At 41.6% G+C, this 23,143-nt stretch overlaps 1 protein-coding gene across 2 annotated transcripts in view; it reads right to left on the bottom strand.

The window, feature by feature from the left end:
* Positions 1 to 11,938, bottom strand: part of Sestd1 (SEC14 and spectrin domain containing 1) — a 53,957-nt gene extending 42,019 nt beyond the window's left edge. The window contains exons 1-3 of one of the 2 annotated variants that reach the window (XM_051184406.1): positions 11,870 to 11,938; positions 8,597 to 8,705; positions 1,059 to 1,149 (exon numbers count right to left, since the gene is read on the bottom strand). In XM_051184406.1, the coding sequence (XP_051040363.1) occupies positions 1,059 to 1,149; positions 8,597 to 8,705; positions 11,870 to 11,924 (255 nt within the window). In that variant the 5' untranslated portion in view covers positions 11,925 to 11,938. Of the gene's footprint in view, positions 1 to 1,058; positions 1,150 to 8,584; positions 8,706 to 11,869 lie in introns of those variants that run through there. The other variant, XM_051184407.1, reaches the window with a different exon arrangement.
* Between the last annotated feature and the right edge of the window lie 11,205 nt (positions 11,939 to 23,143).

Below are 23,143 nucleotides of genomic sequence, written 5' to 3'. Positions count from 1 at the left end.
ATGCTCACTGATCTGAACAAATTAATTATTTTTATCCCCAAATTAATCTACCAACTCCTTTTATTGAATTTGCTTCATTTGGGGGTATCGCTAAATGACAGTCCCTGCCTAAAGTGGCTTTTCATTTTCTTCCATTTATTCAGGTAACTTATTTTATGTTGCTCAAATGTTGCCTTTTCTGGAAACTTCTAGGGCAGACCAGGTGCCTGAAAGCAATCCACCCCTTTGGGTGCTTCCATGTCACATGACAGCATTTTCAGTAGCCTTAAAGCAAGCAGATAACAAGGGTTTGGTGAGTCTCTGCTACATGCCAGAGACTGACAGAACAATGTGAGGGACACAAAGAAACGCAAGACAAGATGCCCTGGCCCCCACTCTGCAGACTCAGTAACTGTTTACTAAATGTGAATTTGCAAGCTGTTAATGTCCTAAAGAAATAGCCACGAAACAAATTTCTGGGCTATAAATTCTTAGTATGATCATCACAAATCCTTAATTTTCATTGTTGTTTCTTTGTGGGGTTTTTGGTTTGCTTTGTTCTTTGGGGATTTTGTTTGTTTGTTTGTTTGCTTGTTTTGTTTTTTGTTTGTTTTTTTGTTTTTTTTTAAAGAAGCTATAAGCATATAAGGCTCACCTGCAAAACTTTTCACACTTGACTTGTCCAGAAGTGCTTCCTGTGTAACCAATAAGAAGGAGCCATGGGAGGGAGTGTGACCCAGAAAGCACAGCACACAGAGTACCCTGTGAGTCCTGTGTCCTCAGTCTTCACACATGACAACCACAGGTGTTCTTGCACACTCTATTTCAACATGGCATACTATTTTCAGCCTTTAACCTGTGCAGCAAGGTGGGGCTCAACTCTACTACATAGATTTAAACATATTAAAGCTGAATTTAAGCAATCAAATAGTAGTCCGTGAAATCTTTTTTCAGAACTGTCAATGCTGAGAAGCCTGGGTATGGGCTGATAAATAGTATGTACTTGCTTTTTCATCATGGTACCCTGCTTTAAAACAAAAGACATTTCCTGGTTGTCAGACGAAAGGAAAAAGAATCACCTGCAGCATTAAGACTACTGTCTTCACCACATTCCACTGGGACTTCCTGCCATCCACGATCACAGTAAATCCTCTGGCCTTACATTTCTCACTGAAACAAAACACAATTATGGGTGTTAAACAAGGTCCACACTCTCCCCACAACCCTGATGGAAGAGGGCAAAAGCTCTAACAGCAGGTGGGATACAAATCACCTCGCTTGGCCTGACCTACCATATGAACCAATGAAATTCTCCAGAGTACTCTTTCCACTTTCTAACATTGTTTTTCTCATTTCTGGAAGCATTAATCCCAAACTAACTTGGAAGGAAAATAATCCAAAACCATGGTAAGATAAGGTCTTAAAAAATGATGAAAATTGAAGTACCAATCCAACAGTACCAGCAGCTTCTCAATTTCTCCATCTGTAAAATGGGATCAAACAGAGCCAGGTAACTTCTATCTGCCACACACTTAATGCACTTCTGCACAGAATTTAGGATTTATGAGGAAACAGATTAAAACAGGTGGGAAATAACAAGGTTTATTAAATCACTGGAGATTGGCTTCTTTGTGCACAGGAAATCTAACACGATGAGGTCATATAACTTGCTTTACAAACTGACTAGAAGCTTCAATGCTTCACCTCTAACCCATCACTGCTTTGATTTTCTTGGTCATCTGGCCAAAAAAAAGCTATCTTCAATAGTGCAAAATGTGTGGTGCTGTATTTAATTATTTAAGTATTTACTAAATATAATGGTTGTTACATGGAAAAGTTCCATCCTAAAGAAAAAACTACATAGCTATACTTATGTTATTATTATGTACTTACAATCGTAATGCAAGACCCTCAACTACCCTCAATACAGTGGAAGAAACTTCAGCCTTGCTTACCAGAGCAAGGATGTAGGAGTGAAGGCAGTCTGGCCCAGAGTGCTTTCAATTATACCCATTATCAGGAAGGTAAATAGCTAGACTTCCCTGCGATTCCAATCTGGCAGTCTATTAGATTTCAGGGACCCTTTCCTGTTTCCTCCTCCACATTAGCCATAGGAGTTAGTTTAAATGCACATTAACTCTAGCATATATCTATGAATTTTAGCCATAGAGCAAAGGATTATTAGCCTACAATCCATACCAGAGAAGCTTGGAAACAAGGAGGACCCTAAGAGAGACATACATGGTTCCTCCCTCAGAGAAGGGGAAAGGGACAAGATCTCCTGAGCAAATTGGGAGCCTGGGGGAGGGGGGAAGGAGAGAGGGAGTTAGAATAAAGAGAAGGAGAGAAGAGGAGGGGAGAGGAGGGCATGAGGTAGCAAGGAGATTGAGTCAGGGAAAGAAGAGAGGAAAGCAAGAGAAGAGATACCATAATAGAGAGAGCCATTATAAGTTTGAAGAGAAATCTGGCATTAGGGAAATGCCCAGAGACCTACAAGAAGTGACCCCAATTAACAATCTAAGCACTAGTGGAGAGGCTACCTTAAATGCCCTTCCCTGATAATGAGATTGATGACTACCTTATATGCCATCCTAGAGCCTTCACCCAGTAGCTGATTGAAGCAGAAGCAGACACCCACAGCTAAGCACTGAGCCAAACTCCTGGAATCCAGTTGCAGAAAGGGAGGAATGATGAGCAAAGGGGTCAAGACCAGGCTGAAGAAATCCACAGAAGCAGCTGACCTGAACAAGGGGAAGCTCATGGACCCCAGTCTGATAGCTGGGAAACCAATATAGGACTGACCTAGACACCCTTAATGCGAGTGTCAGGAGGCCTAAGCAGTCTATGGGGCCTTTGGTAGTGGATTAGTATTTATCCCTAGCATACAAATGGACTTTGGGAGACCATTCTACATAGAGCCTCAGCCTAGACACATGGAGGAGGGCCTAGGCCCTGATCTAAATGATATGACATTTAGGCCTCACCCTCCCTGGGGAGCAGAAAGGGGATAGATAGGGAATTGGGGGGGGGGGGCAAGGGAGGATAGGAGGGAGAAGAAATGGGATTAACATGTAAAACAAGCGTGTTTTTAATTTAAATTTAAAAAAATTATATATGAAACAAAAAAACCTCTAGCATACATCTAACTAGACAAGCAAAGTTCTCCTGAGAAGCAGTGAGAACTCCAAGGAGGAGGAGACAGAGTTCAATATTTGGAAGAGGAACAGGATCCTTGGTAGGCAAAGGCAGAAAGTGGACTAAATAAACTGAGATGCATCCCAAAGATAATGCCAATTAATGCACATGACCATAAAAGAATGTGAACACAAATATTACAATATCACAAGGTCTGATAGTAAAAAAGTAGAAATCCCATGTCCACCACTAAACAGGAAACCAAACAGATCAGTCACATCAAACATTATTGTTTAGCAGTCGACACACACTGATAGAGATAACCTCCAAATATTATGCCAAAAAGCCAGACTTGAGCACCAGAAGTTGTTTAATTTTCTGTACATCCCAGGCAAAGCAAGCTCAAGCGGCTTAGTGGCTGACTGAAGCAGGTGGTGAGAGAGAAATGGGGAGGGACTAATAACGTAGAGATTCTTTTGGACAGGTGAAAACTATTTGGAGTTAGTGTGATCACAGAACCCTGTGGCTATACTGCATACCTTATTAAAATGATATTTTATGACCAGTGAGATTTGACTTAAAAATTTAAGTATTCAATGTCAGGATCTAAACTGGGAGAAAAAAAAAAATCTTTTCAACATTTCTGTGGGACAGAAGAGGAATCCAATACACGCCTGTGCCTAGGCTTACAACAGCACATAAATGCTTGCAGGAGGGAACAAACCAGACACCCATTTAGCACTCATAGGTACAAGTAAAGAAAAAAAATTCCTAGAGGACCCACCAACAAGACCTATATGAAGGTCACTATACCTCAGTCTGGCTACAAGCCCAGAAAGGCCAGCTGAGACAGGGGAGCCGGATGCTAAGTGACCTCTGAAGAAAGGCAAGAACTTGGGGTTTCCTAATGCTTAGAAGTTTGTAATGATATATTATTTATGACTTATTAAAGCTTGACTGAGGATTCAGAAAAGCAAAGTTAGTCTGAAGCTATAGAGATCAGGCAGTGGTGATATACACCTTTAATCCCAACAATCAGAAGCTAGGTGGTAGTGGTTCACACCTTTAATCCCAGGTCTCAGGGTTAAGAGATAGACAGACCTCTGTGAGTACAAGGCTAGCCAAACCCACACAAGACTGAATCTCTAAAAGAGAATTATAGCTCCACCTTTAATCCCAACACTAGAGGGTATACAAGACAGGAGCAAGGAGTCAGTAGGAGGCATTCAGTCTCCAGCTACACTGAGAAGAGGTTATAGTCTAAGGCTTGGTGAGAGCTTGTGGAGACAGGATCAGCCCCTTCAGCTTGAGGTAAGACGCTAATGGCCAGCCGCTTTGCTTTCCTGATATTTAGCTTGAAGTTTGAACCCCAATATCAGTCTCTGGGTCATTTACTTTTTGTGTTACGGAAGTCTGCAAGAAATGGAGCCAAGACAAAGGGTTCCAGTGTGGGCCTGCCACTCAAAGACACACACCATTTCCAATACTTGGTGTTTTCATATTAGCATCCATAGCCCTGAGATGTAAGTCACACAATCATTTTTTAAATGTTTTTTAAAAATAACACTTTTCTATTTCAATGCATATTATAAATTAACCTGCAGGTTAATACTGTGAAAGTAATGAAGCTTGCAAATGCCATCTGCAACGATCTTAAAGGATAAAACACTAAATCTTCTAGTGTACTTAAAAAGACCCTTAATTTTAATTTTCTTACATTTTTCACTAAGATAGAAAATGAAAATATACACAACCCAGAGATACTATTTCAAAACTGCCAACCAGTGGTATTTCACATGCTTTACAAAGGGCGTGTCCATAGGTCTAGGGAGCCCCCGACTCCTCAGAGCCTTTCAGGGCAACATGGCTTGGCAAAACAGCTCTATAAAAGAAATGTGAATATGAAATGCCCTCACTTGTTACCCATGAAGGCCCTTGGAGGGATGTCTAGGGCCTGTGCCCTGATGCTCATAACTATTTCTTGATTTTATCTAAGGGCTCTTCTTTTGCTCAAAGTTCTTCTGCCTCATATCAGCACTGGCTTGAGTATGCTTTTATTATAATGCTGTGTGTAGAATCCATCTTCTTCAGAAAACATGTCTGCAGAATATCAGAATGTTCATCTTCTAAGACTGTTAACTCCTAGACCAATGCTTAGAAGACCTTTTAAAATGTGTGAGAACATGTCTGATAATGCCTGAGTCAGAATACTGTATTCCTATGTTGAGATGAAGCCTAGACCATGATCTCCATGGATACCAGCCTCTTCTCCAGCCAGCATCCAAGCACTGTGCTCCTCCTTCAAAGTGCACCTGCCACATTTACCTGGCTGCTGTATCCCCTCCAACCACCCCCCCACCCCAATGCTGAACTACTCCTGCTGCAGGGCCTTTGCCCTTGGCTGTGTTCTTTGGTTGGGTATTTCAGGGCCAGACACTTACTTTCTTCATCATGGTAAAGCATTTCCTCACTGTTCTGTAGGCTCTCACTGGCTTTCTTGGGGCTTTATGTCTGCTTTTCTCAGCATGCAAATGCCTCACACATGAGTATGTGTCTGTGACATTGGTGTGCCTGGCCCTTAGGAATTCTGGCCACTGGTCAGCTTTATTCCCTACTTGTTCGACTCCTACAAAACCGAGGGGACCCCACAGACTCTCAAATGGCCAGCAAGCAACAGAGATTTGCAGGCTGTGCCCCTGAAGCCCCGCCCTTTGGAAGTTTCTTCTGCAACACTACTGCTTCCACAGCTAGAAAAAAAACTGATTTAAATATCAAAACTTGGATTTCTTAACTACCAACATTTGAGAACTGTAGCAAGATAACTTGTGAGTTTCTATCAGGAATGATGTGAGGAATCCCCCTGGTGGGCATTCTATCAGAGACCTGGGCTGTGAAGCCAGCGGACAGCTTCTGCGGCTTCTAACCCTGGCATCCTCAGCCACAGTCAGTAAGTTCCTTTTGAACTAGAAAATAGCATGATTTTCATGTACTGTTGAAAGAAAAATTCTGTCCTTTTTTACAAGATAGCCAGAATATCTTTTAGAATATGATATTCAGTTATTTTCATGCCAATTATCAGTCATGGCAGGTCCAAGTTTTAGGAGAATTTGCTAGGAATCATGAAGACATGACTGTGATCCTAACAGAGGTAGCTCCCACACAGCAAGAAGAGACACAGCTGTGGAACACTGGCAAGCAGGAGCCCACCTGCTGGGCTCCGACTCACTCTAATTCTGGTTTGCCACAGGGTTCTGGCCAAGCTGCCTGTGCTAACCCTTTCTGTTTCCGTTCCTTCATAAGATGGGGGAGAGGGACCAGAGCTCCTCTCAGAGCAGCAGAATTAAATGGTTGAACATTACCTAATGTTTCCTTAGATGTGGGGTATTCTTTCCATATCTACCATGCAATCCCCAGCCACAGGTCAGATCTGGGGTCTGCTATGATTAAAGTTTTAAAACAAGGTTCAAAAAAACCACAAGCTTGCTCCAAACAATTACTGTGCTCACAACTTTTACATTTACTTAGTTTTTGGACAAATGTAAGTCCCTGAGGATAGTCAGTTAGCAGGTCCTACAAGCCCACACAGGTGCACTCAGAGCTCTGAAGAAATACAGCCACTAGGAAGACAAAGGCAGAAACAGGTGCTGACCACTGAGTAAGGATGACATATTACATAGCACAGAGCTGTGAAAAATGCAAATTATAACAGTCTCCCCCTCCAGAGTTTACATCTTAGAATGTGGGAAGATGGAAACAAAGTTCTTTAGTGTCTATTTTATATTCATAGACATGAATCTATTTATTATTAGTGAAGAGCGTAAACCTTGGAAAACTTAAAAAGAACTAAATAATACTTGTAAAAATTGAAGAATTACCTTTAAGCACATCACTGAATTTGTAAGATGTATGCATAAGAGAGACAAGAGAGAGAGACTAAGCAGGTTAACTTTTCAGCTATTTTGCAGTCTCCTGAGTGAACACAAGTCAGAAGACATGAATTGACTGGCTGTGCCTTCCTCAGCCTTAGCTACTCTTGCAGGGCAACTTTGCAGTGTGCTCAATGTGACTGCACAGGTCTATGGTTTGTCACAGCAGCCTCATCACAGGTGAATATATGCCCACATGGCATATTCACCGAGTATCGAACTCAGGTAGCAAGGCTTGCTAGCAGGCTCCTTTATGCACTGAGCCATGGCACCAGCCCACTCACCTGTGAATACTTTTTGCATTTCATCAGAACCTTCAGAAATTGCAGCTATGTTGGTTTCTACTAATTTGAAGAAACAAAGAAAAATAACAAAAGAGAAAAGCCCCTTTTGGATCAGTGTGAGAAATAGCAGGGCTAGAATCTTCATGAAAGCTAAAGGCCCCCAGGGCCCGGCAGAGAAGCCAAGGCTTAGCAGTGTGAGAGGTCAAGAGAGACCACTGATGAAGGTACAGCCTCTACCGCAGTGGAGGCCCCAGAACCTTGGAATAACCAGCAGAGGACAGCGGCGGGGGTGGTGTGGAACCGGCCTTGGCATGAACCAACCAGACAAGCGATGCATGCTATGGATGGCAGAGCAGGAGAGGTGGGCACCTGTCTTTGCAGGCCAGAAGAGGAAGTCATATCCCCTAGAATGACATGTGTTTATAAGACACTTACTGTGGGTGCTGCCAGCTGAGATCAGTGAAGAGCAGAAAATACTCCCAACTGCCAAGCCATCTCTCCAGCCCCTGCTTTTGATTCTCAAGTGACAAATAGATGTGAGCAAACAGAAACATTTGAGAATGTTTCTTTATTCAATAACTATGAAAATTAAAAACCCAGGGACCTATAACTTATGTGTGTATTTTTGTATTTTCAAAATAAAAACATTTAAAGACTAATAGCCTTCATTCATTTTCGAGACTATAACCAAATTAGTAAAAGGTGAGTTCATGTAGATAAGTCCACCCCCTCAACTCCCGTGTATGTAGGGCAGTAAACATTTTTGCAGATGTGTATACTCTGTGCACACTGAGGCCAGAGGGGGGACGTCCTGCTCTATCACTCACTCACTGAGTCTGGACCTTGGCTGGCAGCCACCAAGCCTTAGCAATCTTCCTGCCTCTGCCATTCACAATAACTGGGTTTTAGGTGGACTTGCAAGGGGCTATGCCCAACTTCTTATGAGTGCGCTGAGCACTGGCACACAAATCTTAACACTCTTAGCCACTGAGCCCTCTCCCCAGCCCCTAATTTTTCTTCTTTCTGAAGCTTCTTGGTAAGCAGATGCTTAACCTCACTTAGCTGTTCTTGAAAGGTTGAAAATATATATTTAGAAATCTGTGTGCTATGAAGTACACCGAACAGTAAAGCATTTTATCTGTGTACTGCCATTAGTACCTACTTTGAGTCTTTAACTATAATTTCACTGCTGAGCAAGTAAATGAAACTTCAACAGCAAGAATCAATAGGAAACAATATTGAAATGGAAGAAAAAGACACCTTTAGAGTCACCTTGGAATGCTGAGTAGATAGTCCAAAGTGACACTCAGCTCATCCATGTTTGTCTGCTCAAGGCATAAGGGGATTGTCAAGATGAGTCCACTGCGCCTGTCCTTTCCTCCTACAAAAAAAAGATGCATTTAAGATTTACCAGATATTAAGATGTCACATGAATAACATTTTAATCCAATGTTACTAAAACAATTACAAGTTTGGGACACAGTTCGCGAAATATCTAATGGCTATCTGTAGTTTATAAATGCTTATAATAGTAAAGGCAAAAAAAAAAAAACATAAAAATTCAGAAGAAAATGCATCTATGAAATCTTCATCAAAACCATCTTCCATTTAGGCTGCCTCCTAATTGAATCAACTCATCAAACATTTCCTGTGTGCCTAGTACAATCAGTGTCTGCAACAAATTTGCATCTGGAAAGAAAAGCTTTAATTCGTAATAACAGTATGAATTACAGTCACTAATTTACTACACTGTGTCTTCATATAAAATCCATTAAAATGCTATAAAAAGGGATTGAGATGATAGAGAAAATGATTTTTTAAAAGTATAACAAAAGTGAAGACGAGGGAAAACTTTCATTAGTTTTAAAACTAAGTTAAAGGAACATTCCATGATGACAGATGGCCTGAGTTCACTCACAGAAGAAACATGGATCTGTGTGTAATATGGAAAGCAATGGAAGACTCATCTCCTATGTAATAAATTGATTAACATCAAATAGCATACTCAGTTACTGCAGTGTACAGGCAGGACAGCCAGATGTACTGTTCAGATGGCAGACACACAGCCCTGTCCAGCTGAGAACGCGGAGCAGGACGTGGGGATTCCAGCAGAAAGCTAGGGAGTGAAACACACTGAAATAGCAAGTAGTTTAAGTCCTTGTCCTGTTTACCCCAAGTATAAAAAGAAACTTTTGAAGGCAGTCTGACGGCACACACCTGCAATCTAAAGAGGAAAAGGCAGGAAGACAGCAAGTTCAACGCCAGTCTGAAGTACAAAGTGAGATCCTCACATAGCCAAGAACCATATTCACAGCACAGTAAAAGCACTGAGTTCAATTCCCAGCAATGTGAATGAAATAAGCAAACTTTTGGAATTTCTATTCCAACCTACCTTCTTTCAAAATTCCTCTTGATTCACACTGAAGCCTACTGTCAGAACCAAGTGACATTTATAATAGTTTTAGAAGCTTATAAAAACCAGCAAATCCTGAAGAAAACAATTCTGTAAAATCTCTAGCAATTCATCACTGAAAAGCCTGAGGTGAAAAAGACTTCCATTAGTGACAGAAATGCGATTCATGGCATGACAGTCATAAAGGGCTATTTTCTATGCAACTGTTGATATTGAACTACTTTGTCTAACATCAATAAACTACAATTTCATAGGGTTTGACCTAATACACATCGACTCAATAGCATTTTTGTCAATTAGAATGAATACAGGCTTTACTTTTTTTTTTAAATAGATTACACAGTAGCCCTTGAGTAATTCTGTTGGTTTGAGACTACTTTTATTATTTTTCTTAAAATGTTTGACAATAGCTGGTTTTCACTATTAATGGTCAAGAGATAAAACTTTAAAGTGTGGCAAGGCAACTTTCTGTTTTTCTTTGTTCAGACAGGATCTCTCTATGTAGCCCTGACTGTCCTGGAATTCTCTATGCAGACCTGGCCTCGAACTCACAGAGACCCACTTCCTCTCTTTCCAGAACACTGGAATTAAAAGTGTAGGGCACCATGTCTGGCTTGGGCAAGGGAACTCTCACTTGCTCATCAAAACTACAAAGCTTCACTTAATGCATTTAAACTAAATGCACAAGAGTTTGCACCTAGACTATAGATGACATCTAAACCACTTTGAAATTTTCCTTTAGGGTTCAAGCTCAATCCTCAAGACTATACTACCTTGAACTGCACATCCTCAGCTTTTACTGGGGTAAGAGACTAACAGCTGATGTACAAGTGGGAGAGTCGGAAGCCAGGAGAAACAAAGGCCTTCATGATAGCTATGGAGAATGGGTCAAATGATGCACACGGACAAGTGCTGTAAGACAGATGTTATTGGTGTAAAGAAAAAAAGCAGCATCCACAACTGACAACAGTGTAGGAAGACAGGCAGAAATTAAAGCACATCAAGGCAGTTAGTATGTTTGGCTGGTTGTTTTTTGCTATTGTTTGAGACAGAATCTCCTATAGCACAGACTGGCCTCAAGCTTTTGATCTTCCTGCCTCACTCAGCCTTCTGAGTGCTGGGATTACACAGATGTGTGCCAATTTACCAATCCTATAGTCTGCTCAACACTTTCAGTTGTAAGAACGTACATTATCGAACAAGCATTATGAAATTCACAAGGCTACAAATACAAATGTTAATAATATCATTCATATTAGAACACCACAGAGACAATAGAAATGCCAATTGATAGCACAAGTTTAAAAAAGAAAATACATAATAAGTTAGGAATAACAACAGCAGTAGAATTCAGCTTCTTTTGTCAACTTTACAATCTTCATCAGGAAAACATGTCAACTTAAAAAGACACATCAGATGTTTGGGTTTAAAAAAGAAATCAGAATTATCAAGACAATGACAAGAGCTCAGGGAAATAGGAAAGAAAAAAGAAAGATACTATAGTCCGAGTAACCCTAAACTGGCAGGGGCCACGGAGTCTACAGTCTCCCTAGATATATTGTTATTCAGATTCCAAAGACATTGGCCAGAATGAACCGCACCACAGCTCTCAGAGGAGCAGACTGTCCTCCAGCTTCATCTTAAATCATCTGAGTGTATGCACACTTCTTGTTAACAACTTTAAGGAAATTTAGGTCAGTAAAGAGAACAGCAGAAGTGCCATTCTGTGACTCTCCCAGCACAGTGAAAGCTTCCCTGAGAACAAGGGAGGCCAGAAGCTGAGGGAGAAGGAATCAGAACTGGTCACTCCAGCAACATCTGCTGAAATGCTAGCCTGTCATCGTTAATCACTCAATTTTTACTTCAGAAGTGACAAGGAGTGATTTCATTAGTGTAGTGGTCAGGCTAGTCAAATCACGGAACAGAATAAAAACCAGATCATGAGGAACCAGCAGCAATGGATCACAGCAACCCATTAAAGAAATACCTAAAAAACAAACAAAAAAAAAAAAACAAAAACAAAACAAACAAACAAACAAAAAAAAAAACCTAAGAAATTTTATAGCCTCTTTGTTTGTTAAACTAACCAAAGAAAGCCTACACACCAGAGAGTTCAGGGACAGCATACATACCTGAGAGGAAGGCCAGCTTTTTCTTTAGGATGGGCAGTATCACCGAGGCCTCCATTTTGCTCCAGAAGTCCTTGCTTCTGAAAATCGCAACATAACAATTAGTCTAACTCATATTCATGATGGTTTATCAAGGTAAGTCTTTTCCTCCTTCTTCTCCTCCTGCTCCTCTTCCTCCTCTTCCACTGGGAGCTGTAGTGGCATCTCTGCTCTTTACCCACAAAATACCAGCAACATCCCCACCCCCATCTGTGACAACCAATCTAAGTCTAGACATTGCCAAACATTTTTTAGTAGGCAAAGCTGCAGCTGGCTGAAAACCAATGGCTTAAGTGTTTTTCAGAGCAATACTCCTGGGCCAGCATACTGACTGCAGACAGCAACAGCTCAAAACCTACTTCAATTATTTTATTAATCCATCAAGTAGGCAGTCAACCTTCCATTGTTTTCCACATTACAAAGCTGGTTCAAATAGCTGATTCCCTCTGCAGCAGTATTAACAGCATTCTCTAATTTCCCATGTTCCCCCTCCTCCACAATACCTCAGAAAAGGCTGGAACCTCTGTTTACTTCAAGGTGCTTCTCAACTAAGTCTCAGTTACTAGCTTCATCTTTCCACATTTCACAATTTTAAATCCTCCTGGCGGGAAAATCTATTTATTAGCTAACTTCATTTCTTTTGCTTTGTAGTGACAATTGTTGTTTTTGTTTGAGCCAGGGTCTCTCTCTGTAACTCTGGAACTCATTATATAGCCCAGGCTGGTCTTGACCTATGCCATTCCTCCTGTCAGCCTCCTGAGTGCTGGGCTGAGTTTCTCCTTTAAGGTAAGCCATAAGTTACTGTTTGATTTTCCAGAGTCCACTCAGTCACAGCCAGGGTTTGTGGATACCTACAAAACGGGAATGCTCACCAGTCAGCGCTGGGAGCAAGACAATTCTCCTTAAATGGAGGCTTTGGCATGGCAGGCATTCTGAGACCTGGCCAACCCTCTATACTACTAAGCAGAAGCTGAAGAGAGCAGGATCTTTTAAAAACAAAACAAAACAAAACAAAACAAAAAAAAAAAAAAAAAAAAAAAAAAAAAGCTAAAGCTCAACTATACTGCCCTCTCACACTGAACCACATGTCTGAGAGAGAATTCCCCATCACTCCATCCTTCCCTCCTCCAAGGCAGCTCAGCCCATTCAGCACGGGATAGGCAAGTCCTGGAGTACTGTGAGAACCCAGTGAAAGATGTTCTCTCCAAAGCAAGTTTCCAGAGTAGAAAACATGACTCTGGATAATGTGTCCAATAACTGCCATGAGGCTAACCCATTTCAGCCACTGTGCTGTCAGCTGGAACAAAATATCCAAGCTGTAGCCCTGCCCTGCTAAAACACACTTTTTAAAAAAATTGCATATTTGAAAAAAAAACATATATATAGTCATCAGATAATGGCTAATTCGGCAAGGCTAATTAAGCCAGTGAAATACTTTATAGTACTTTATAGGCTTTGTGGTAAAGAGAAAAACAAAAACTACCACCAGTATTCCCACCTGCCTACAAAGAAAACAGCCTGTCAAACTAATTGATGTATCCTTAAACAGTTGTTTTCAATTTGTTCTTTCCTTGTTATTCTATAATAGCCCAGCTGACAGAAAGGAGTTCACACAAGCTCACAGTTTTACATTCTGATAGAAAACCTGCAGCTTTTCATGTTTCTAAATCAATACTGTGGTTTGATCAGTTGTTATCAACTGAACACAACCCAGAAAATTTGTGTTCACATCTTAGAGCCTACCCTGTGATCACCTTGCTGGGGCTCTAACCTGACATTGACAATATCACTAATAATGATTATGTTAATTAACATTGACCTTACACTCAAGTGTTTCTTACAAACTTTGTCCTGTAATGACTTCTAGTATTGACTTCATGTTCCCAATATTTCTGAGGTAAGAGCTAGCTGCTCCAACACCACACAGCTAGTGAGTGTGGGACATGGGACGCAGAAGCAGGCACTCTGGTTCCATCAAGTCCACATTCATAACATGCTATTAGCTTACCAATCAACAGCTCTGACACTATAGTGACACTTAGGCAATTAAACACCAAACCTGTCTAGACTGGATGCAAATAACAGATGTGCAGCAAAACAGAACACCTATCTTTGCCCTTGGGACTTCCTGAGTGTCAGAAGGGAGTGTCCTGCCACTGCTGAAGTGCCCCTTCCTATCAATCCCATGCTAACAGAGAAAATCATGGTGGAGCCTCCACGAGTTCAAGGGGAAGCCTGAACTGTCATCATACTCCCCAAAGTTCTGAGGAGGGAAGGGGAAACACAAACTCAGTCAGTCACCAGCATCCCATAATTTAATGAATCATGACTACACAGTAAGACATCTGCTGGCACTGTAAGACATGGCGAGGCACTGGACACACAAGGGTACACACACGCTGGACAGGGCTGCAGTTCTGGAACCTCTCCATACTTCACCACATGTGTGTCATCTATTTGGCTATTCCTGGGCTATGTTGTTCCTTAGACATCGAGGAAATGGCTGTCCTGGGTCCTGAGTTCTTCTAGTGAATTACTAAACCTAGGGAAGCCTTGATCTAGGCCTACAAGCTGAAATAGCTTGAGACCCAGTACCTGCTCTGGCATCCAAATTGAGGTCAGTCTAGTGAGAGTCAGCCTTTAAACTTAAGAGTTTGACACTAACTCCAGAACTTAGTGTGAAATTGAAGCAAAGTGGACAGCAGACAGTGCTTACGAGAACTGATTATAAGAAAAGATCCCTCATTATTTAGTGTCAGAAGTACCTGGTAAAGACAGTTTTGTGTACAGGCATGATACAGAACTGTAAGGGGAAAATAACACCTCCTACAAGAAGTAAGTTTGATCTCTCTGAAAGCTAGAAATAAAGAGCTGCAGAGACAGGCCACCTGTAAGAGGCTCCCACGGGACAAGGGCAGCTTTAAGGTCCCTGCGACACACAGTAAAACAGGTTTCCTAACCAGGTTGCTCCTATCTGGTTGGAAACACAGGTTCTGGGCCACCTTCAATTCCTTCTGGTTCTGAAGTCTGTTTTTCCATCTTTCTCGTCAGTTCCACACTGTACAAATTGACCGCTTAGGTCAACAAGAGTAGGGAATTCTCTTTCAGTGATGGGAACTGTGACTGGACTAGGGAACACTTGACAGACAGAGTCTTTCATCACTTCCTGCTTTATTTACACACACTGTTGTCAGGCTGGAGAGACGGCTCAGTGGTTAAGAGTATTGGCTGCTCTTCCAGAGGACTGTGTTTAGTTCCCGGCACCCACATGGCAGCGCACAATGCTGTAACTCCAATCCAGGACAGGTGCCCTCTTCTGCTTCCATAAGCACCAGGCACACAAGGGGTGCAAAGATAAATATTGCAGGCAAAACACTCACGTACATAAAATAAAAAAAATATTAAAAAAGACCAGTCAATACATGGAGGCTTTGACCTTGCCATGGCAAGGCTCTTGGAGTTATAGTTACAGGGAGCTATCAGCTGCCTGATGTGGGTGCTAGGAACCAAACCTGAGTCTTCCAGGAGACAAGAATATTTGGGCTCCTGGGACCCCACTAGGCATAAGAAACAATGGCTACAGGAAACCCTGAGTGTACAGACTGTGCTGCTAGAGCTTTGCAAGCCAGGTTATGGATTTTACACCAATTAGTACCAAAGTTGAGTTGTTTAGTACTGAGTTTTCCTGCACTCAAAGAAGCAAGTGTGAATTCCCATCTTGTGTTCTAGGCTCACCCTGGCAGGCTGGCCTGAGGTAGTCCTCTCTTTTCTCCCTATCTCCTCAGGGGCAGCTGAATCTCCTTTACAGTGCGACAAAGTACGAGTGGTTTTTTTACCCAACAGCTTTTTTGTTAGTTTTGGATTATGTTAAAAATGACAAAGAGCAATGAGAAATACACATTTGAGAGCACATGGCCATATTCAGATAAGCAAAGTATAAAATGTGAAGCCATGAAGAAAGCCTCCTCCCTACCCATCTCTTCCACTGCCGCCACCAACGAAACGAATGAGCAACAAAAATGGTGGTGACTGTACCACGACTTTAGCTCTTCAAGTTATGGCTTAGGGGCCTGAGAGATGGTTCGGCCCTCAAAAAGACCCAGGTTCAGTTCCCAGCACCCACGTTAGGCAGCTGATAGCTCCCTATAACTGTAGCTCCAAGGAATCTGATCCCCTCTTCTGGCCTGTAGCATGAATTCTAGTTGGTCTTAATTATAAAATCCCAGAAGCATATACTGGGGTGAAAGCTGAAGATCAGATAAGCAAAGCCACTTGATAGTTCTCACCTCTACCAAGGCTCAGACCAAAGGGGTGATCCTGTCCTCAGACTGCACTGCTCTCCACCAAACCTCAGAATGCGCCAGAGTGCATTGAGCGCCTGAGTCCTCCCACCTTATGTTCCTTTCTAGTGCTGGGATTAAAGGCGTGGGATCCCAAGTACTGAGATCACCTTTGTGTTCGCTCTGATTCTCTTTTAGACTGGATCAATTTCATGTAGATCAGGGTAACCTTGAACTAACAGAGATCCATCTGTCTCCGTCTCTCAAGTGCTGGAATTAAAAGTGTATGCCACCACTGTCTATGACTAACTAGTGTGGCTAGGCTTTACACTCTGATATCCAGGCAAGCCTTATTTGTTATAGCATAAACAAAATATCACCACACTAGCCTTCATGGTATTCACTGGTGCACACACACGTATAACATATAAATCTCTTTTTTAAATTGTTATGGCTTAGCTTTCCAAGTGTTTACAGAACAAGTTTTTTAATTGCTTCTCTGGGTTATGTTAATGCCTTGTAGAAGAGTTCAATTATGTATAAAGTACAGAAAACAAGGAAAAGCTCTTATAAACATTAAGAAACCCAGCCATGCAGTGGTGGCGCACACCTTTAGTCCCAGCACTCAGGAGACAGAGGCATGTGGATCTCTGTGAGTTCCAGGCCAGCCTGGTCTACAGAACAAGTGCCAGAATAGGCTCCAAAGCTACACAGAGAAATTCTGTCTTGAAAGACAAAACAAAATAAAAATATGAGAAACATCCAGAGTGAAATATCAGACAAAGCAAGGGCACCAGTTCTTCTCTCTCCACAGGGGCAAACACGAGCACTGCTTTTCACAAGAAAGGTTACTTACTTCAAACATATGAGTTATATTCTCAATCCAAGAGTAAAGCCAGCAAGAGACAGTCTAACAATGAAAACTAGCTAGGAAGATATACTTTCTAAAATTTGCCAAGTAGGACATGGTTGGAAAAACATAATATGTGAAACATATGACTGTGCTTTCAATATTTCATATGTAGTCATTTAAAGCAGGCTTCTTAACACAATTTATTAGACAAAAATAAAAGGTTATTACATAAGTAAAGAGGGATAGAAGGCCTTGAAGGCTGGTGAGGGTAAAAAGAAATCCATTCCTGGCTGCAAGTTAACTTCAACCCAGGAGATGGTGGACCTAGAAGTACACTGTATTTGTACTATTTTGGTTCTCAATGTCTTAAGTAATGAGGTCATATCCTAGTATATTATTTCTTGACAGAAAATTTTTATTGCCACTGTATTCCTTCTAAGCAACAAGTCACAAAATCTGAGAAGCAGAAATGTACGGGAATGATAATTTCTTAATATCTGCACCCACTCTGGCTTGGTCGGCTTTTCCAAGGTCTCTGATGATAGCCATGTAGCTATGCTAACTCCATGTCTTTGCCAAGAGCAGAGAAAAGCATCTTTACCTCCACATCTCTGCACCCACTCCATGCACGAATCTATGTTAACAACTAACCAGGTGGAGGCATGGCTAGTTTACTGGATACCGTTGGCAGTCTGAAATACTAGAAGCAGCAATGGACTAATGAACAAAAGGATGTAAACTATTGCAGCCAAACACTCAACCCAGAGCCCACAAATCAACCTAACTACTCAATGCCCCATCCTCATGGAAGTCACACCCACACCCCACCAAGCTGTCCTTTCCCCTGAGAAAGACTCCCACAGACCTAGCAGCCCTCAGGAGTCACTGGATGCCTAGAGGCTAATTCTGAAGGTGACCAGAGAAGTCAATAACTGCCATCAATGGGCAGCCATTAGAGGGCAGCAGAGCATGTCCCGAGCAGCAGGACAGGACAATTACAGGCCTTTTAATCAAGACTCAGCAAATTACACTTCAAAAGAGATTATAATTGATGATATGTGCGGGGGCGGGGGGGGGGTACTGGAACTCTTCTTTCAATAAGAATAAATCAACCAGTCTGCTTGGAAAATTCAGTTAGGTTCTATGAAGAGTGTTTTTTAACAACCAGAGAAAACCCATTAGGATTGCCTGAGGCTAACTAAATCATCTCTAATAAATCTACATCATGTAGACACATAATGGTGATGAACAAAACCAGAACAGGCTCCTTAGCCTTTTATTTCCAGTAAAACACTGAAACATAGCTCTCCTTAAAAGCAGGTTAGGAATAGTTTTGACTGTCATTGAAACTGGAAGAAACACAAGCACAGGCTCCCTGCTCCCTGCTCCCTGCTCCCTGCCTGGCTCAACATACCCACACACACAGCCTGGTGTATATACAAGCTCCACTCAGCATCACAGTGACCCAGGGGAAATTTCATATGAACTCTGTGTTATTGCAGGTGCTGGTATGATTAGTAACCTAGTTTTAAAACAATGGTGACAGCTTCAAGGAAATGAATCCTCTGGAAAGACTTTAAATGAACATGTTAAAACAATGGCTGGCTTTCAACATATGTCAACATATGGCCCTACGAAGATCCTCCCCCACCCTCTGATTTCCAGATCCCAACCCCCTTCACCTGCTGTAGGTAGTCCTGGCCTGGCCTGGTCAGAACTTTTATGGGCTATGATCATCTCTCTTCTCCCCTGACCTTCTTTTTAGAAAGAAGTGTTTGGTTTGTTGTTGTTTTGTTTTGTTTTCCTAGCCTCAACAAAGATGTACACAAATTCCATTAGGCTGAACTCAAACTAAATCCCATTCCCCAGGCACTGATGATCCTAATGCATTTCAAGGGAGGTTTGCTCAGATCTGTTTCAAGGCCCCAGGTTACAAACAGTAAGAAAATAAATTAGCTTTAATTCTGTTACTTATATGCCAGATACTACAAAAGAGTGCTTTTGTTCCAATAAAATATAACCTATAATATGCACTAAAATTTTGGAGTGTTTATTTACATAAGGCAAAAAGGGTTAACCTAATCTTCAAAGTTGCCCCCTCATCAAAACTATTTTTATTTTTTGTATATGACTGTTTTGTCTACATGTATGTGTAGACAGTACGTGCAAGCCTGTGGCCAGAAGAGTGTACCCAAAATCCTGGAACTAGGGCTACAGGTAAACTGTGAGCCACCACATGGATGCTGAGACTAATTCAGATCCTCTGCAAAAGCAGCAGGGGCCCTAAACCTCTGAGCCACATCTCTAGCCCCAGAAAATGTTCTACTTTCATATACATAATCACTGAAAGTAGCTCATGGGACTGAATATCAGGTGAGTTTATTCATCTGTGTATACAGAATCTGGCATATGAGATAGTAATTGCTCAATGAACACTGCTTACTACTATAGCTAAAGTCTCCTCCTTCCCCTCATGGCTAGCTGCCAGCACTGATCCCACAGAGGCCACAGTCCCAGCATTCCCATTTAAACCTTCTTGGTCAACAGTCCCAGCCATGTTATAAATAACATGTCCAGATATAATCTGTAGTGGCTCAAGAATCCTCTGCCTGTGATTCTGTCAGTATCTACATAGTATCTCATTTTATTGGGGGTGGGGAGAATAAATGCCAGAGGAATGGTTTGTTTAGGTCACACAAATGAACAGATCGCAACTCCCAGACGTGGAACCACGGGATCATCTCTGACCACCTTCCCATCATCTCACTAAAGTCTGTGTAACTAAAACGGGTACATTTCATAGGACATACATTTTACCTTGCTAAAGCTGTCAAGAAATTGAGACTAACAACAGAAGTGTCCATTGTAAGTCAGGGAAAATCTAATACAAATGAAGCGCATTAAGGAGTAAAAAACAAAAACTAAAAATATGTAAACAACATGCTTCCAGAAGTCTGCTCCCTGCATTGCACTGCTTAGTGATTCATCCCAACTCCACTGTGATCAGAGCAGGAGGTTGCCAAGAGCTTCAGCAACAAAGACAAAGTCCTTTAAATACTGCACATGCTTTGGATGATACTAAGGTCATGTTTTCCGAAGAGTCCTTTATCTGTTCTGGAGACTGGGAAATCAGCTGAGAAGTTGGAGAAGGTGCTCACAGACAGCACTGTTTGGGATCCTCCCAGGATAGAAGGGCCAAGGGAGAAACACTGAATCTTCATGAGGCAGGAAGAGGAGCAAAAAGGAGTGTTTGTTCCTTGTGAGTCCCATCCGTGAGGCCAGCAGCCTCTGCACTCATCATCTACCAAGCATACTGCCTACCACCTCACAACAGGGACTAAGTCCACCATGGTGGACAATGAGTCTCCACAGCACTGGGATCTGGAAGGGGACATATACTTGGAATGGACTCAAAATTGTTAATAATTGTTCTAAGTGCATGATGGGGAAAACTCCTTTCTCTTTTCCCTGTTTCTTTATATTTAACACTGTCCCTGAAAAATGCCCAATCCAAATCTTTAAACACAGGAACACTGTGAAAAAGGAGCCCACATCCTTTAAACAGCATTTTCCAGTTAGCATTTTATTTTTAATTTCAAAATCAACAGAGAAAGCCAGATATGGCAGCACATGGCTATAATCCCAGCATTCAGAGGCGGGAGGGCTGAGTTTGAGGACAGCCTGTGCTATATACCAAAACTGTCTCAAACAAACAAAAATATTAAGAGAATTCAGGAAACAGACTATATGTGCCCTTAAAGTGTTCTCACATTCAGCATGGGCATCTAAAAAAATCTTTGTCAGTAAACACTCAGTATGTGAACCCCATTTAGGATCACTGAGAAGGGAAGAGGAAAGAGACCTTATCTGATAAACTCCAGAGCAGAGAGTAATAAGACACAGTTGGCAGGCAGCTCTGCCATTTTCTTGGCACTCAAATTTCTCAGATCAAGCTCCTTAAGCCTTCCTCACTTTGCAGCTAGTCATCTTCTCGGCAGCCACCCTCTCTCTCACCACCACCTTCTTCTCAGGTGATTAATTACTAAGAAAAGCAAAATAGTATGTCCATAGCACATATTCACTCTGATAGGTGGACAGGAAGTAGCCGCTGGTCAGGTGGATCTGCTAGGTGAAGTATCAATAAATATCATAAATGTTATAGTTTGAGTCAGACAAGTAAGGCTTCAAAACTATGCACGGTGCATGCATGGTACATAATAATGCTTAAGGACTTGTTCTGAATGATGTAACAATCTATCCTGCCTATGTGGTCAATAAAGACAAAACAGTTACTCTTTCTAAAATAAAAGCAGGTGTGGTTTCTACTGTCTGGATCTTCCAACCTGCTGGCCTAGAAGAACTCCCACACTTAGCTAATGGCCAGTAAGTACTTGTTGACTAAACACCCTCCTCCTAATCACAGCAGCTTTCTCAATTAGGTGCCATTCAGCAAAATAATTAGGAAGTAAAGGAAAATAAGCTTAGATAACTTTAAACTAGCCCAAGCAGGATGAGTAGAGCGTGTACTTGCTTTGAACAGAATATTAGATTACATAGTTCAGGGACATTTGCTGAAACAGCTTGGGCCCTGGCCCATTAGGATCATGAATGGAGAGAGATTTCATAAAGCCTTCTTTATGCTGAGCCAACTCCAACTTCAGGCTTTTAGAAATGGCTAACTTGACTTCACTGTGTACACAGTAAGTGAGTTTTCATTATCTATATTTCAACACATTTTCCATTTCCTGAAATTATACCTCAGCTTTTATTACAATAATCACCGTAACCACATCTCACTTTTTTACTTTAATACCTATGAATGCTCTTCAACTTGTAGCTTTTCCTAGTCACATTTAGATGGCTTCTGATTTTGTCACCCCATTGTCACTTGGAAAAATACTTTGATCTATTATCCATGAGAGGACTGCAGAGGGATATCTAAGGTCCCTCTAGATAGTTAAAGAGAAAACCTTTTACCAGCAAGTATCTCCCAATATTTGACACAATAGAGCTCACTTTGGTTATCAAGCATCGTAATTGCTATAACTATACATACAAGATGGTGACAACAGAAATTACAACAACATCTATTAAAGGGCCATGCAACATACAAAATATTTTTAAATGAAAACCATAGCAATTATTTACTTATAAAAACTAATCTAAGGTTTCTGGACCTCTCTCTCTCTGTGTGTGTGTGTGTGTGTGTGTGTGTGTGTGCGCGCGCACGCGCGAGTGCGTGCGTGCGTGCGTGCGTGCGTGTGTGTGTGTGTGTGTGTGTGTGTGTGTGTGTGTGTGAAGTAAAGGACAGGGGATGTAGCTCAATTAGAATGCATGAGACCCTGGATTCAAACCACATTGCCTAGAAGTACAGTAAGACTTAAATGACTCTTTCCAAGTAGTCATTGCTTCCAATACAAAAAATACCAGTTCAGTAGGTGGTACCAAAACAGTAATTCCGGATTTAGTGACTGCATTGCCAGTTGAGCCCTAACTGCTGCATCCTGTTCCTGAACAGAGCTACAACTAGATTACATGTGGAGCCAACCGACAGGAGTCAAATCCTGACTGTGCCTCCCACTTAGCATTAGTACCACAGTGTGACAGAATTCTTCTATTAAATCCCCCTTTTAGCTCAAACTCACACAGACTTCAAAGCTTAAATAATGAAGAAGACCAAAGCTCAAACAATTACTCTTCCTGACCCCCTCCCCTGTGGTCTCCTCTGTGTTCAGGAATCTACCACTAAGGCAGCAAGCAGTCCATTCATGGTACCCAAACCCTCCCACTGGAAAAGTGTAGCTACATCATGTGCTGTTAGGCAATCTATTTGCATAAAAGATTGTGTGTGTGTGTGTGTGTGTGTGTGTGTGTACTGCAGATGTGAAAAGCCTTATTCCTATTCTGACCTAGACTAGACATCATACTTCTTCCATGCTTCTGTGCTGAGGGGTTATACTGCATTTTTAACTAAGATATCCCTCTGTGTATTGGGGGTTGAGAAGTTCTATTTAGGGTTTGTAGGGAAAAAAATGGCAAAAATAAGAGAAAATGTTATGATGGTTCTATGTTAAGACAAAGGGTGAGCAGTAAAATTGGGCTGAC

Source organism: Phodopus roborovskii, unplaced genomic scaffold, assembly GCF_943737965.1.
Source record: "Phodopus roborovskii unplaced genomic scaffold, PHOROB, whole genome shotgun sequence".
NCBI classification, from domain to species: Eukaryota; Metazoa; Chordata; class Mammalia; order Rodentia; family Cricetidae; genus Phodopus; species Phodopus roborovskii.
This window is presented reverse-complemented; position numbering and strand designations above follow the sequence as displayed.